Source organism: Oculina patagonica, chromosome 13, assembly GCF_052425735.1.
Source record: "Oculina patagonica isolate OP01 chromosome 13, crgOcupat, whole genome shotgun sequence".
Taxonomy (NCBI): domain Eukaryota; kingdom Metazoa; phylum Cnidaria; class Anthozoa; order Scleractinia; family Oculinidae; genus Oculina; species Oculina patagonica.
The window spans coordinates 34,744,654-34,759,461 of NC_135770.1; the positions used below are offsets into that span (position 1 = coordinate 34,744,654).

Consider the following 14,808-nt stretch of genomic DNA (forward strand, 5'->3'; position numbering starts at 1 on the left):
TTATTTTGTAACTGGTGGATCGGGCCTTTAAAGTACACTGAAACATTTATAACAAGATCTAAAAAGTGAGTTGATAAAGTTAGCTTCACTAAACTACTATTTTCACCTCAGTAAACTTTTAGAACACAATTAAGTGCGCAAAATTAAATAATAAGTTCGTTATCACATTGTTACGACAGTGTGGTTTTAAGCCAGAGAGGTTTACTTTCCCTGAGATTGACTTTGGAGAGATATCTCTGAGAAAATACAAGGGAAGTTCAACTGCCTGATCTGAAATTGGGAAACTTTAACATGGAGGTTAGTGTTTGTAAGTTGGAAAAAATTTAAAGAAGTTGTGACAATATCACTTGAACAAAAAGCAGTAAGATTTTTCAGTCATCGGATTTGCGAGGTCTCTTCATGTGCGCGCTTTACAAAAACGTAGAAAATTATCAGATATGGCTCTTGATATGGCGTTAGAACTCATACAACATGAACTGTTGACCGAAACCAGAAAATTGGCTGTAAACAACTGTTTCTCTGCTTAGCTAGTCCAGTCCCTGAACTCTCTCTTCCGCGCGCCCTTTATAGGGGTTGAACCCAGGCGCGAGAAGAGAGAGTTCAAGACTTTCACTTCGCGCGCCTGGGTTCAACCCCTATAAGGGCGTGCGGACGAGAGAGAGTTCAGGGACTGGACTGCTGCTTAACTGGCGCGCGTGAATCTATTTTTCGAAAGCGTTCGAAATAATCATTTCTGTCTCTAAAACAGATTTTCCATGAGAAGAAAAATTCAGCGCCTAGACGTGCGCACTAAGGATAATAATAATTCTTTATAAAATTGAAGTTGTTTATAAAATAAATTACGTTATCCTGTCGATGAATGGCATGATTTAAGTGGCTACAGGTTGGTGAAAGGAGATGGCGTTAAACTAAATCCGTAAATCCGCAAGTAATTTTATCCAGAACGACCGTGGCCATTAAAAGCAAGAAAATCCCTTTGATGTACATAAATGATCGGGGTTTTTCTTTTTTTATGTCGCGCGCGCGCGAAAAAACGGTATTTAAAAGTAAATATTTTCTTGCCCGTCGTTCTGACCGAGTTTGGACTTAAGTCGCAAAAATTCCCAATAGTACTAGCAACAATGGCAAAAGTAAACAAACTTCAAAAAATATGCTGATTGCACCTAACAAAAATCCCGCGAACTATAAGATCATTTTTTTGCTTTTTTTTGGCGCGCGCTCGGTGTTAAGGTGAGGAAGCGCGTCCAGATATCTTTGCGCATTGAGGTAAACTTTTTCTTTATTCAGAATCTGTTTCCATTGTTTTTTGTACTATTTTATGTAAGTGAAGCCAAAAAAAGCCATCGTACTGTCAACGTTTATTTTACCCCAAGTTTAATCTGTTAAAAAGCTTACTTCAGAATCGTCATCATTGCTAACTGTTACGACAGTGTGACGTAGATAATTGTAAGTCAAATCGTTTTCGCTGCATTGGAGTCGTACAGCTGTACTGACAGCAAGAAGAATCCCAAAATGCTGAGAGCTTGTCTTTTTAAGCGAAACCGAAATCGAATTTCAGTTCAAAACATGAAGGTATGTGGTTTATTTTTCATCTTTTTTCTTTTGTTCCTGAACAAGCGTAGTAAAGTTTAATTGAGTATCGAGTGCGCTTTGGTGATGGACTCGACTGTCGAAAAAAAGGGCGTTATTCGGATTCCCGGATACCTCGATATTCCAATATAACTAATTAAATACTCCAAGGTCCTACAGTCATTCGATATTTTTTATGACACATGGAAAATAAGGTCAGTACCCAAATTGTAAAACAAAATAAAATTTCCAAGTCTTTTCTGAATACAAAATTATAAATTTGTCCGTAATCAAGAACTAGGTGGAGTTTATATTTCCTGTACAGAGTTCCCGATCAGAAAATAACACTTGAATATATATTTTCAGGCTTCGCGTATCAATGGCAATGAAGAGGCCCGGTGCCAGTTCGCTAAAGCGACCAAAGAAAGTGAAGAAAAAAATACTAAGAAAGAAGACTTGATCAGTGACACTGAGTCTACTACAGAATCTACCACTGATGTGAAGGAAAGTGAATTGAATGAAGAGAAGAAAGAGACTGAGGTAAGTCACGCCAAGGTCACGTGATCAGGTCTTTTTTACGGCTGTTGATAATTTTGATGGGTCCTAAAGTCCTCCCACAGAGAACAAATCCTAGATACGGCCCTACATACCATTGATAAGTGTAACCGAAAAGGAGGGAACGGAAAATCATGTTCGCTTGTTGAAGACACCTAGGGAAAGAGAATTGAACATGCTTGCCTCGATTCTATGTAAGGACAAATGAAGAATATCCCGTATAACCGCATTAACCGGAAGTACGATGTATCTAACGGGAAGCTGGGAGATGCATACTACGTCACAAGCTGCATAAAATTATTTATTTCTATGATTGTTTTACAGTTTGAAGAAAATGCTGCCGAGCCAACACCAGCCGGCTCCTCGCCACAGTGTTCGTCATGCACGGACTATTTAGTCTGGGATGAATTCACTCAAGAGCACGTTGACGTAAAACTGGAGGTGAGATACTGAACACATGTCACGCAATATACAATGTTCACAATACTTGCATTGCCAGAACCCTTCTACGCGCAATGAGAACGGAAAGATTGCGTGACAAGCCAATGATGCATCAGTCCAGGAGCAATACGTCATTGTACAAAATAGGCGGAAAACAGTTTTTGTTGTTAGATGTCATGTGACTATTAATAAGCCAATAATTGCGACGTGATGTTGGGGAAAATTTCCCAGCCATATAAAAAATAAGTTTTTAATGTCGTACAGATTGAATCCGTTAATCATTTGTTGCTTCTTCCAGGCTCTCTTCGCTCGGGCATTTTTAACCCGTAGTGATGAAGACACTTCAACTCAGGTGGAGTCAAAAACAAACCAGGAGCCAGTCAGCCTGGAGGTAAGACTAAACACGTGCGTTACACAACATACATTGTACACAGACCATGCACTTCACCTAGCCTTCTGTTCTGCCCACGTTCGTAATTCGTGCTCGTCACGCAACGAGGAAGAAAAGATTGCGTGATGGGTCCATTGATCATGAGCTATTGACACGCGCGTACTGTAAGAAGTAAGTTCTTATTTTACACGAAGTACATCTGGATAATTGTTTCCAGCCAGTAAAGCGCTTGACTGTCTATATATATAAAATGTTCTACAGGACCAGCAGCAAAGCAAACAAGCGACCTCTGATTTCATTGTTCCAGATAAAAATGGAGAAGGTAAGTCATGAATTGACATTACAACTATAGATCAGTTAGTCAATTTATTCATCACTCATTCCAGCAGAAACTGCTACAAAGGAAAGCACATAGTTAGTTTCAGTAGTTTGAAAGTTTTTCCAAATTAATCTGTCGGTTGGTTTGTCGATCTGTATCGGTCGATCAGTTGGTCACTTAGTCGTTATCAGTCAGACAGACAGTCAGTGAGTCAGCCAGTCAGTTAGTCAGTCACTCAGTCACTCAGTCAGTTACTCAGTCAGCCAGCCAGTCATCAGTCAGTCAGTCAATCTGTCTGTCGTAGAGTCGGTTAGTCAGTCATACAGTCGGTTAGACACTCAGTCAGTCAGTTAGTCAGTCAGTCAGTCAGCCAGCCAGTCAGCAGATTTGTTGTACAGTCGGTTAGTCCGGTTAGTCAGTCATACAGTCGGTTAGACACTCAGCCAATCAGTTAGCCAGTCAGTCAGTCATTCAGTCTGTCAGCCAGCCAGCCAGCAATTCAGCCAGTTAGTCAGTCAGTGATCAGTCAGCCAGCCAGCCAGCCAGACAATCAATCAGTCAATCAATCAATCAATCAATCAATCAATTAATCAGTCAATCAATCAGTCAGTCAGCCAGCCAGCCAGCCAGCCAGTTAGTCAGTTAGTCAGTTAGTCAGTCAGTCAGTCGGTTAGTCACCCATCAGTTAGATGTGTAGTCTACGTACTAATGCAAAATTAATGAGACAATCTCATTGGTGAGGTGCCTATGGCCACGTCAACTATCACCAATAGAAAGTTTTGTACCTCGTATTCTAAGATCATTGCTGTTTTTCATTTCTAGTATTTAAAGGAAAAAGGCCATTACGAGGTTATGGCTGTGCCAACATGACTTGGCTTAAACGTAAGTCTTTGAAAAATATAATCTAAGAACTCTCTTCGCTCCGAAGGGAAATTTATATAAATGGGGCTCTGCGGAGAGAGCTAAGAATCATATAGTCAATTATACATCATTCAATCAAACGCTGATGCATGCTTAAGGTTCTTACACGCGGGTGTTTACTGTATTTTTAAGTTGTTTTTCCTGGTCGCAAGGGCAGAACTTGCAATTTGAAAAGTAAGCCTAACTTTCTTAAGTTGAGATCTCAAGTTCCTGATGGCTTCACCACAATATTACTCAATGTTTATAGCTTACATATACCGGCATAGTAATTTTTAACAACACTGGACCCATATTTTATAGGTTTCCGTACGTCTCTTAGGCTCTTGCGTTATAAGGCAACATCTTCATTCATTGTGTACGATTTCTAGATTACAAAGGAGAATCAAGAGAAAGTGCCAAGTCAATGCCAAACACTGTCTATTCTGGCCCTGACATCGAGCCATCCTGCACCAAGTATACAAGTAACATCAGTGAGCCAACTCACAGCGATTTTGATAGCGACAGTGACGAAGACACTGCAGGCAGCAGCGAGACGGTTGCCTCCCAAGGTAAGGCATTTTTTATCAGGGATAACAAGTTGTGTTAGTTTTGATGGATACTATCTGTACTTTGATGAATCTCCTGACTATCTGTACTATTCAGGATGTAATCAAGCTTTCCTGCAAGCCAAAGGTGAACCTATAGAACTCTCGACTCTTTGACTTAGAACAAGAAGTTGATACTGCCAAAACAGGAGAAAAATTCTTGCTAACGGATACCTGAAAAGTACAAATTTGACGCTACCTACTCCCCCAGTGTAGTTAATTTGTCATACCGACAATCTTCCGATTAGTCACGAGCTTTTCCGGTTAGCTTCGACCAAAGTCCCTTAGCGCAACCAAGAACAAAGGGACTATTGTTTAGTGCTTAATCCAAAAAGTTGAGACACAACAATAGACCATTTCTTGATACGAGGATTCCGACCAAATTAACAGACATTTTTATTTTGAAATTGCCTTAAAACTCAAGTCAACGTTACTTCTATATCTGAAGAATACAATGGAAACTTTTACTCATGCACCAGGCCATTTTCGGAGTAAGTTATCGCAAAAAATAAAAATCTGTTTTGTTTTATTGCGTTTATAGGAAAACCAACAGTTTCACTGTCCGAAGCAGTCATTACCCACAACGAACCAGTCTACAATAAAACGGACAATGACACCATCCCAAACAATGAAGACGACAATAGGTTCAAGGATGTAGTTTTCCGTCTAGGTAAGATTTTTATTTTTCAGGAAAAACAAGTTAAAGAAAACTAAACTCTGAGTTGTTTTGATACGTTTAATCTAGTTTTCTTTCAAGTAGGGAGTTGAACGTTCGGCAGCACAAAAGGAAGTTCAAACTCGATGGAAGACGAGCAAGGAACTTTTACGTAGAAATTTTAAGTTCTTTTAAGTTCTTTGCTACTTTACGTATGAAGTTAAAGACTTTGCGACTTCAGTAGCAAACTCCTTATCTTCGTACGTAAAGAAGTTCAAACTCGATCAATGGAAGACGAGTAAAAATTTTTATTTGAGTGAGCATGCTAACCATGCACGCGGGAAGTAAGCCCGACCGGCTTACATAAAGATACAGAGGCAATATTTTAATTTGAAGCTCATAGATCTGCAAAGAAAATGAATTGCCATAATATTTTGCTTTAAAACTATAAATTAATCACTCTGAAATAGCGGCCTTATTTTCTTGTTTTAACATGTGTATTTTTCTCTCTGTAGGCGTCAGAGATGCCAATGGCCACGACATAATTGTTGTAGATGCATCAAGGCTTCCAGTGAATAAGAACTTAAGTGATAAGAAAGAAGCGGATGAAGTCTCAAGATCTTTAACCTCGTACGTATTACGCGGTTTTCAGCTCACTTCCAAAACTGTTCCTGTACTAGCTTTTGGTTTGTGTTCATTCAGTGTCTGATATGAGCTCTGCGATTGGTTTCAAAATCTCAGTTATAACTAAACAAGTAGGCTGCTTACATTTTTGTTAAAAGGCAAAACTTATTATCTTGACCATATCATTGCATTGTTACTCCCGCGTTTGGTGAATTCTGCTATTTGTTGTAGTTTGACCAAAACTGGTTCACCTGGAAATAAAGAAGAGGACATTTCTACTTAAAACTTACTAACTTACAACAAATTGTTTTCTTTAGAACAATGATTTTAATTTGAAAAAGCAATTTGTGAGCGGTCTGTACTACAATAGTAAAAAACTAAAGAAACCAATCAAAATCGATTCTTCTTTTCATCTTGGATCAGTTAATCACATGGTAAAAATGGTTGTTCTGCTCTTTTATTTATTATTCCACTCTCAAGTATGTCACAGATATATCGAAGTGTTTATCCTCTCGTATGTTTTAACATAGGAGTGGATGAATAGTTCGATATATCTGTGTATTTAAACACAACTTTGTCGTTGTTGTAAATCCTGGTAATGACACTAGAACAAGGATGGCAAACTCACGGATAGGAAGGAATATTTAATATTTTGCCAACCCTTGAGCTTGCCATCTAATTCTTATAAGATGCTGATGCTCGTCGGCCATTTTGAACAGAACCCCTAAAAGAGACCAATCTGGGCGTGGCTCAAGCTATTTTAGACCCCTAAAACATACCAGAATTCTGAAAAAAAGAGCTTATATTTCTATATTTCTTCGCATGCATCCCTAAACGAGACCCTGATGGCTAAAATTATTGCCATTTTCCCCAGAACACCCTAAGCGAGACCCAAAGTCCGTAATTTATACCCCTAAGCGAGACGACGAGCATCCCCGTCACTTTCATATGGGAGGTTCCCCCCCCCCCCCGTACTGAAAGGTTCTTTATTCATGTTTATTCAAACGCAACGAGTACAACAGAAGAGAAAAAGGGTTAATGAATTAATATCTTTCGTCGGTTTACCGTTTTGTCACAGATATATCGAAGTTTTTATCCATTCCTTCGTCGACACGCACAACTTCGTAGTTTTGGTTCATCCAGGCAACAACACCAGAACAAGGATGGTGAACGCTAAGATCGGAAAGAGCATTTATAAAATGCTGAAGAATTGGTAAGTTATAAAACTTCTGTGACTGGTAATTAAAAGAAAGTTTTTGTCATTCCAGTGAAAAACTTTCCAGCATTTAACGAGAACAATCAGGACAGGCTTAACTGTGTTACCTTGGTAGCACGCTGTTTTTGTTTTTAATAAACGGGATAGAAGCTTGGATCTTGCAATCATACGACGTACAACGTTGGTGACATAGCCATTATCACGTGACCACAAACACGAGATCACGGTTTTGTTTAGAGTTTGCAGATGAGACTATTCTTGCGATTCAAGTTTCTCTTGCGAATCCCCGAGCTATTATTAGTAATTTTTGCAATGTCAATCACTCGGAAGCGGCTCACTCCCGGAAGTGATCACAACTACATTCGTTAACTACATGGGTTTTTTTACGTTTAGCTCTAGCAAACGAAACCATGGGGATTGATTGCAATCTTTAAACACGGCATAAGACATATTGACTAGTTTCTTTATATACCGGCCCGAAGCTTTCGCACTTATGCCGACGCAATAAACAGCTACCATTCAACTGACAACGACATTTACCAGTTGCAAAGTCAACTGTATTTCTAATTATCTTGATTTTTCCATTTCCGTTTTTCAGCTTCTCAGATCGCCTGGCAAGGTGCGTTATTTATAAACCCGAGTTCAAACTAAGAGCTTATGTGAACCTCGTTCGTCCATTCCTCAAGTAAGTGAAGAAGATTTATTAAACACGATCAGGTTTTAAGCACAATGCAAAGAGTTTGATTAAGTTCGAGTACTCTTTCATTAATTTTACTTGAATGTAAACAACGAATTTGTGAACGTTTGTCCCACACGATCGTTGCACATCTGTTTTTGTAGTGACTAGTTTTCTTATTTTTCTAGGAGAGAAATGAGGAGCAAAATTCTCTTCAGCAAATCCCAACGCAATCTCGAACAGGGATTCGGTAAGTCTTTGAAGAAAATAATAGTCTATCAGCCCTAAAAAATTTCCATGCAATCACAGTTCTTCTAGAATGGCATTTGCGTTTTTCTTGTTGTATATTAAACGACATGTGATTGCAAATTATTGCCACGGAAAAAATGTAAACAATTTAACGAGTCAGCTTGAAACAGGTGCAGTCGGTAGACATGCACCTGTTTCAAGTAAGCACAAAAGAGATATTAATAGCAAGGGTCCCAGCTGACGGATCTAAGGCTTATAAAACATAGTGTAGCCAAGGACACTGCGAAGGAGGTGGGCTAGGGTCTACTCAGGGCAAATAGAGCTCGTGGCAAGATGCATTCTCGTCCCCACAGCCCTTTCGTTTCGTCTTAACCGGCTGGGCCTTGGCGCGAGAAGACGAAGGGCTCTGGCGACACAGGATTTCCAGTCCTAGATTCTAGGACTTCCAGTCTTCATGTATGCAGTCATGACGTTTCAAAAGAATGTATGAGAAAGTCGTTACGTTTTCGACTTCCGTTTAGGAATTCTTTGTTCCAAACAGCCAATCAAAAAATTCCATTTAATTCAAAAATCCTATGTCCCCAGAGCCCTTTGTTTTCTCGTGCCAAGCCGGCTAAGAGAAACGAAAGAGCTATGGGGACGAGAATGGGCAAGATGAAGAGCTTAGGCCATGGACTAGAACACCAATACGTCAGCTGAATCCTTTAAAACAGAAAACAATCTCCGTGATCAGATCTAGTGTACTGGTTACTTCTGTTTTTCATGTCTGCGGTTCTCACGTGACTTATTAATTTTATTTACTTACATTTTCTTTACTTGTTTTCATTTTGCAGGTTTTCCGATCCCTGTTATCCATTGTCTATAAACGGCTCACCGCCGTTGATGTACATATGCAAATAGTCCAATGTAAATAATTTGTATATAATTAATTGTAAATAATGTTTTTCTTGTCGCATACTTAAATTCTTATTTTTTTGTTTTTTGTTTTATTTTATTACTTTAAAAATTAATGGCTAACGCTTCTTTCCAGAAAACATCATACGTTATCACAGCGATATATTTAGATATATCTATATATAGATTCTACTGGCATTTGTAAATTTAATTTCACCAGATGTTTATCAGATAATTTCATCATATTGTCTTTTCGGAGTTGAATAATTATTCATCATATTTTGTTTCGCATAACTCGTTTATTCATTTTTAAACTTCATATATAGTTCTTTCTTTTCCACTTATTTACCACACATTTTTATGTTATTTAATCTATTTCATCGAGAGAGCCATATGTTTTATATTAATGGCGCAAAAACCTTGTGTAGCGTTTTTTAGGGGTCAGTTACCAAGATTACCTTGTTGTTGTTCAACTTGTTGTTTTCCATGATCAAACGTTCCAAAGTCTGTCAGTAGCTCTGTGACCTTAATGTTTGACGCATTTGTTATCAACATACAGTAAATACCGTAAAAGCTGTGCCAAGCAATCCTTCTCTGTTAACCTCCCACCCCCCCCCCCACCCCAAAGGTACCTTATTGTTTTCCAATGAAATTGGGTGCAATGTTTAGAGACGAAGTCAAATCAGCTCTATCTGGTTTTCGTGTGGGTTCTCTATCCAGATCGAATTGGAATTAGGAAATTGTTGATTGATAAACCCATCACCCCGTCGTCTAGAACCCAAAATCCCCCCCCCCCTTTATCCCCAATTATCATGGTACCTTATCACATCCCCTCCTAAATAACCCATGCCTATTAAGAAGCTCAATTTTTGAGTATACCCGCCTATTGTCCGTATTACCCTGAAACCTATTTTCAATTTTCAACAAACCACTCCCCTCCCTGATTAAATTTCTAATACAAAATTTGCATGTTGAATGAGATGATTACATCAGCTTTAGCTGGTTTTCATGTGAGTCATGAAAGAGGGGGAAATCGGACAACTCGAAGTAATACCCCTCGGAGCAAGGACGAGAACAAAGAAAAAACACAACCCATATTTAAAGCCGGGTCCGGGAACAGGACCCATTTTTTATATTACCCATGTCACATTGGTGAGAGGAGCGCTCTCGCCACTGTGCCATCCCTACACCCAAATTAGAAAGGACAACCACCCCCCCCCCCAGAAAAGAAAAAGAGAAAGAAAGGACAACCACCTTTCCCCCCCCCCCCTCCCGAAAGAAAAGAGAAAGAGAAAGAAAGGACAAACCCGTTGGAACTTGACAGAGCTTTTACGGTACTGTAGTTGTTGGTGTTTTTTTAACATTCATCCAAACATACTACAGCAAGAACAAAATTGAATCACAAGCCGAGACAAAGTACGACCTGATAGAACGAGCTAGTATGATCAGCAAGCTATTCATGGAAAGCAAAATAGCGTTTGAACAAGTAACAATGGTACACAGTTACCCCGTGCATTAAGGAAAATAAGGTTTCTTTTTTCATAAAACCGGTCCTCCTTTTTATTAAACTTAAGTCTTAGTGAGGCAACCAGGCCTGAACTGAGTTATTTTTGTCTTTAATTTTAATAAAAGTGAATTTATTTTTGCTGTGTTCGTATTCTTTTGTTGCCATAACTTGTCTGCGAACTGTAATTCGCTATCTTTCCCCGACCATTTGTTTTGTTTGGTTTTTGGTTTGGAGACCCTTGATCCGGGTTGAAATGGGTGCTAAGACCAGGAATGAACAAGTGTAAACAGAGCACTCTCGCTCTCACTTTCTTACCTTCAGCGTGTAGCCTGTTATTCAACATGGTGGATTTTGTACCTCGTGACAGTTTATCCACTCTATAAATGAACAAGACTCATAAAATGATCAGGACTGGCCATTATAAACTAAACAACACCACTTTTTAATCCAAAACTGTTATTTTTTATTGCTTCTTTTTTTTCTCCGAATAAACGGAGTCTGTGACTATGACAATGCGTTGTTATGGTAACGTGAACAAAACAGGTTCAAGGTATCATTGTGAAAAATATTTACTTGCAGAAACTGCTAATCATCTTAGTGCAAACAAACTAAAAGTTTGTACATGTTAGACCGGTTAAAACTAAATTTAAAACTAAATTTAAAGCAAATGCGATGCTTTTTCGTATAGTGGACTGAAAGCACCGCAAAAGTAGATTTACACATCATTATTATCAGTATCCAGTCGCCATAGGTAATAAATAATTATTTTATACTGAGTGGTCTTAAATAACATATTGATAAATACAGAGCTGTCTGACAGCCTCATTTTAATTAAAATCGAATAAAAAGGGGCCCCGAGTTAGAGCAGTGGAAAAGAAAAATTTACATTTGGAAACGTTTCAGATTGAACAAGAATGTGTCACGTGACACGTCTCACAGTATTGATACTTCCCATAGGGTATTTGGACAACAAGCGACTGAACTTTGGCCGGACACGTGATCAGGTCATGCGCCTTAAGTACGCGCACAATTGGCGTATACCTTGCATCCACCAGGCTGATATGGTTAATGACATCGAAAAAACAACTTTTTTCACTTGTGGCGTATGACTGCCTCAACAGGAAATAATGAGTTTCCCCCCTCGAGAAACAAAACTCCCTTGTCCTTTTGGCCCTGTCATGAAGTACTGTTATTCTTCAAAAATGACTGTTTCTTTTAATGCGTCCTTAGAACGGCTCTTTGAAACCTAGTTGTTTCTATTTCGTTTTATAAATAACTTCCGTTGTTTGTGATCTCTCTCTGAAGTTCTGAAGATGATTTGTGCGTTGACTTAGTGAATTCAAAATGCTGATTGATACAGTTACTCGCAACTGCCACAGCCCCTTTATATGATACATGAAAAAAGTTTTGTTTTTTTGCCTCCTGCATCATAGAATTATGAAACACCTGCCATGGATTTCCAGCATTTTCTGATCATGTTCACAAACGTCCTCTCTCAAACTGGGGAACAAGGGGGAGGGTGCGTGGGATGCGCACCCCCTCCCCCCTGTGTCCCTGAGTTTACCTGCGGCTTTCTAATACAACTGGAATTCTGCAATAAAAATGAAGTAACGCCATTCCTTAGTGGTGCACCCCCTCCTAAGAGAAATTCCTGGATCCGCCCCTGTTAAACAGTGTGAAATGAAGAAATTCTCTATGATTGACAATTTAAGCCAGCTTTCGTGACGAAAATTGACTGTAAACTTCACCGAAATAATTGCTCCGGCACAGTACTAAATTGGTACACCAGTGAGGTAAAATTGTACGATCCGTACCGACTCTCACAACACTGCACCAGTGAATATCAACATCTAGATGGTCAGCAAAACTGAGCAGGAACCGAGCAGAATTTCGTTGCCTGAGCAGAATTTTGAGCAGAAAACTCAATTTTCGAAAAGCGTCGCCGGCAGGCAGAAAGAATACCCTAATTTACGAGCAGAATCTACGCAATCCCTCATAAGATAAATTTCGAATGTTTTCCAAAACGTTGCATTTGATATCTGACTAGATCAACTGCAGTGGTTTCTCCATGCAAATGGTAAACTCCCATTATTCCCCATTCAGATATCACATTGATTCCTGTAAGAGGCATGATCGAATTGTGCCGAAAATATGGTAGTGTTTCGTCCTATGTTATGCAATGGCAGTACTTCTGCACAATAACGTTAACTCAGTGCATGTACGGTTGCATGAAAAATTCATGGCAAATTCTAATTTCTATACTAAGAATGAAGCCGACCAGACGGCTAATGAATATGTGTGAAAACTTATGATTTGCCATTTGGCTGAATTTGATTTGACGAGAACATTGTACATTGTCTGTTTATGTTTTGTTTTGTTTTGTTTGGTTTTTGTTCCACTGTCTTCTCGAATATCGTCTATTCTACGAATTTCGCGTATCCTCATTCATGTCTAAGTATACATCTCTGAATTGAAGAGAATTTCATCTTTGTACATACTTTGTAGTTCACTAACGTTCGAGAATACATCAGTCATCTTCAAGCTACGCTATTGTAGCTCTTCACTCCTCCGAAGAGCTGTGCTGATCTCTAGACTGTTTGTCTCGTATACTACTCGTATTTCCATCCATTCTTTACATACACTTGCTGTGAACATGTGACTAAGGAACACACAGTCTTTTATTTTTTCCCCATTTTGAAAAGACCAAGCGTTTGAAGGATTCTGGGATCAGCATCAGCAGCAGAACTTTGACCTGCCTGGTTGTTCAACAAGTTAGCAGCCTGGGCCGAGTTGTCTTCTTGCGCCTGCGTAGAAGTGTTGTCCCAGTCTGGAACGCTATTGGTGCGAGCCACAGGGGACCCAGTCGGAGCGAGCCATTCCGGTAATGGCTCTTCTTTATCTTTCTCCTCCCTGGGGGGAGACTCCACTGGATGAGATGTATCGTTGAGATATGAAGTAGACGACATCCGTCCTTTGTCGAGGCTATCCCTGGGAGACCCGTATCCCCGCGGGCTATGCAAATGTCCCTGACTTTTCAAAATTGTCAAAATTGTTGAGATTTGCTCTTCAAGTTGCGTCATTTTCATGTTCATGACTTCGATTTCTCGGCGCACTTCGCCTTTCATTTCGGACAAACTCGACAGCACATCGACGCCTGATTCTGGCACGTCGGGACGTGCTCGTACAATGTTCGAAGTCATACTTTTCGTCCGCGTTTTCGGGATGACCATCATGTCGATTTCCGCGTCGCTTGTGTCGCCGCCGTCCACGTGACTCTCGTCAAACTCGTAGTTCTGCGCCAACTCTTCCACCAAACTCAACTTTCGATTTTGCCTTCTTGGCCGTAAAGCGACACTTGGTGGTCTGTCGCTTTGGTCCTCGTTGGCAATTTCTAGCCGAGGGGTACGTTTACGAATCTTGATCTGCCAAAAAGTAAAATAAATAAATATGTCAAAAGGTTTCGACTTAATTTTGGTTATATCACATTGATACATTGGCCAAAAGAACTCACAGCCTACAAATGGTTAATTGGTAGAGACGAACATTGCTTCTCAGATTTAACAACTAGACTAACATAGACTACAAGCCTGATGTTCACTACTGGATGAATAGTCAGCATAGCTAAACCTAGTCTCTTTCGCAGCCTTCAGGAGACTAGGCAAAACCGCGTTGTCGTTCGCTTATAATTATCGCTTTAAAAAAAACGAGGCAAGTAATCTAACTGCTTTGTTAGATGCTATAAAGGATAGCAATTTAGGCTAGCAGTCAAAACCTACAAGTTTATTTATTTCAAGGTTAAGCCAAAAATCAAGAATAATTTTCAACGCGCGCGCGATAGTGCTCTATGATAGACAATTATAAGGGAACGTTATTTGCAGTAGACAGCCACACTGAGTGATTAAGTCTGGCAGGCAGAGCTCCTGGTACAGATTTTTAGATCCCCTTAAGTTCAGAAAACTAACTTTTACCTCGTCTCGTAAGTTGTACGACAACACAAGGTTCTTGGTGAACTTATTAGCGAACTCCGGGTAGAACTCTAGCACTTCGATCAGCGCATCTCTTGAAATCCAGTGAAGATCGCAGTATGTTAGTGCTATCACATCTACCGCTGACTGGCCGACTGTGGGCTCGTGACATATGTTGTCTCCAAATACGTCATTCTCACCTGGCGATAAAATAGAAATATCATAAGATTGGTTGGCAAGTC

General features: G+C 39.6%; 2 protein-coding genes across 15 annotated transcripts in view; one reads left to right on the forward strand and one right to left on the reverse strand.

Annotated features, from left to right (window-relative positions):
* Nucleotides 1-183: 183 nt before the first annotated feature.
* Nucleotides 184-10,148, forward strand: LOC144634869 (uncharacterized). Of its 3 annotated transcripts, none has more exons than XM_078493914.1 (13): nt 184-297; nt 1,936-2,109; nt 2,449-2,565; nt 2,864-2,956; nt 3,218-3,278; nt 4,098-4,157; nt 4,565-4,744; nt 5,322-5,450; nt 5,951-6,065; nt 7,138-7,272; nt 7,874-7,960; nt 8,140-8,201; nt 9,034-10,148. In XM_078493914.1, the coding sequence occupies exons 1-13, from the start codon at nt 292-294 to the stop codon at nt 9,063-9,065; spliced, it is 1,251 nt and encodes a 416-aa protein (XP_078350040.1). In that variant the 5' UTR covers nt 184-291; the 3' UTR covers nt 9,066-10,148. The 3 variants fall into 3 exon arrangements, with proteins under 3 accessions (XP_078350040.1, XP_078350039.1, XP_078350038.1); XM_078493913.1 differs by lacking the exon at nt 184-297 and adding an exon at nt 1,432-1,572 and having other exon boundaries at nt 1,936-2,113; nt 2,456-2,565; XM_078493912.1 differs by lacking the exon at nt 184-297 and adding an exon at nt 1,432-1,572.
* Nucleotides 10,149-12,616: 2,468 nt separating this feature from the next.
* The window catches only part of LOC144635168 (voltage-gated delayed rectifier potassium channel KCNH5-like), a 44,185-nt gene continuing 41,993 nt past the window's right edge, over nt 12,617-14,808 (reverse strand). For 11 of the 12 annotated variants that reach the window (XM_078494237.1, XM_078494239.1, XM_078494238.1 and 8 more), the window contains 2 exons: nt 14,570-14,766; nt 12,617-14,023 (listed from right to left, as the gene is read on the reverse strand). In XM_078494237.1, coding sequence (XP_078350363.1) covers nt 13,280-14,023; nt 14,570-14,766 — 941 coding nt within the window. In that variant the 3' untranslated portion in view covers nt 12,617-13,279. The remainder of the gene's footprint in view (nt 14,024-14,569; nt 14,767-14,808) is intronic. The other variant, XM_078494244.1, reaches the window with a different exon arrangement.

Coding starts and splice junctions, on each gene's coding strand:
- LOC144634869 (XM_078493912.1), top strand. CDS start 1,513: ATGCTGAGAGCTTGTCTTTTTAAGCGAAACCGAAATCGAATTTCAGTT. Junction 2,110..2,448: donor AAGAGAAGAAAGAGACTGAG/GTAAGTCACGCC, acceptor ATTGTTTTACAG/TTTGAAGAAAATGCTGCCGA. Junction 5,451..5,950: donor GGATGTAGTTTTCCGTCTAG/GTAAGATTTTTA, acceptor TTCTCTCTGTAG/GCGTCAGAGATGCCAATGGC.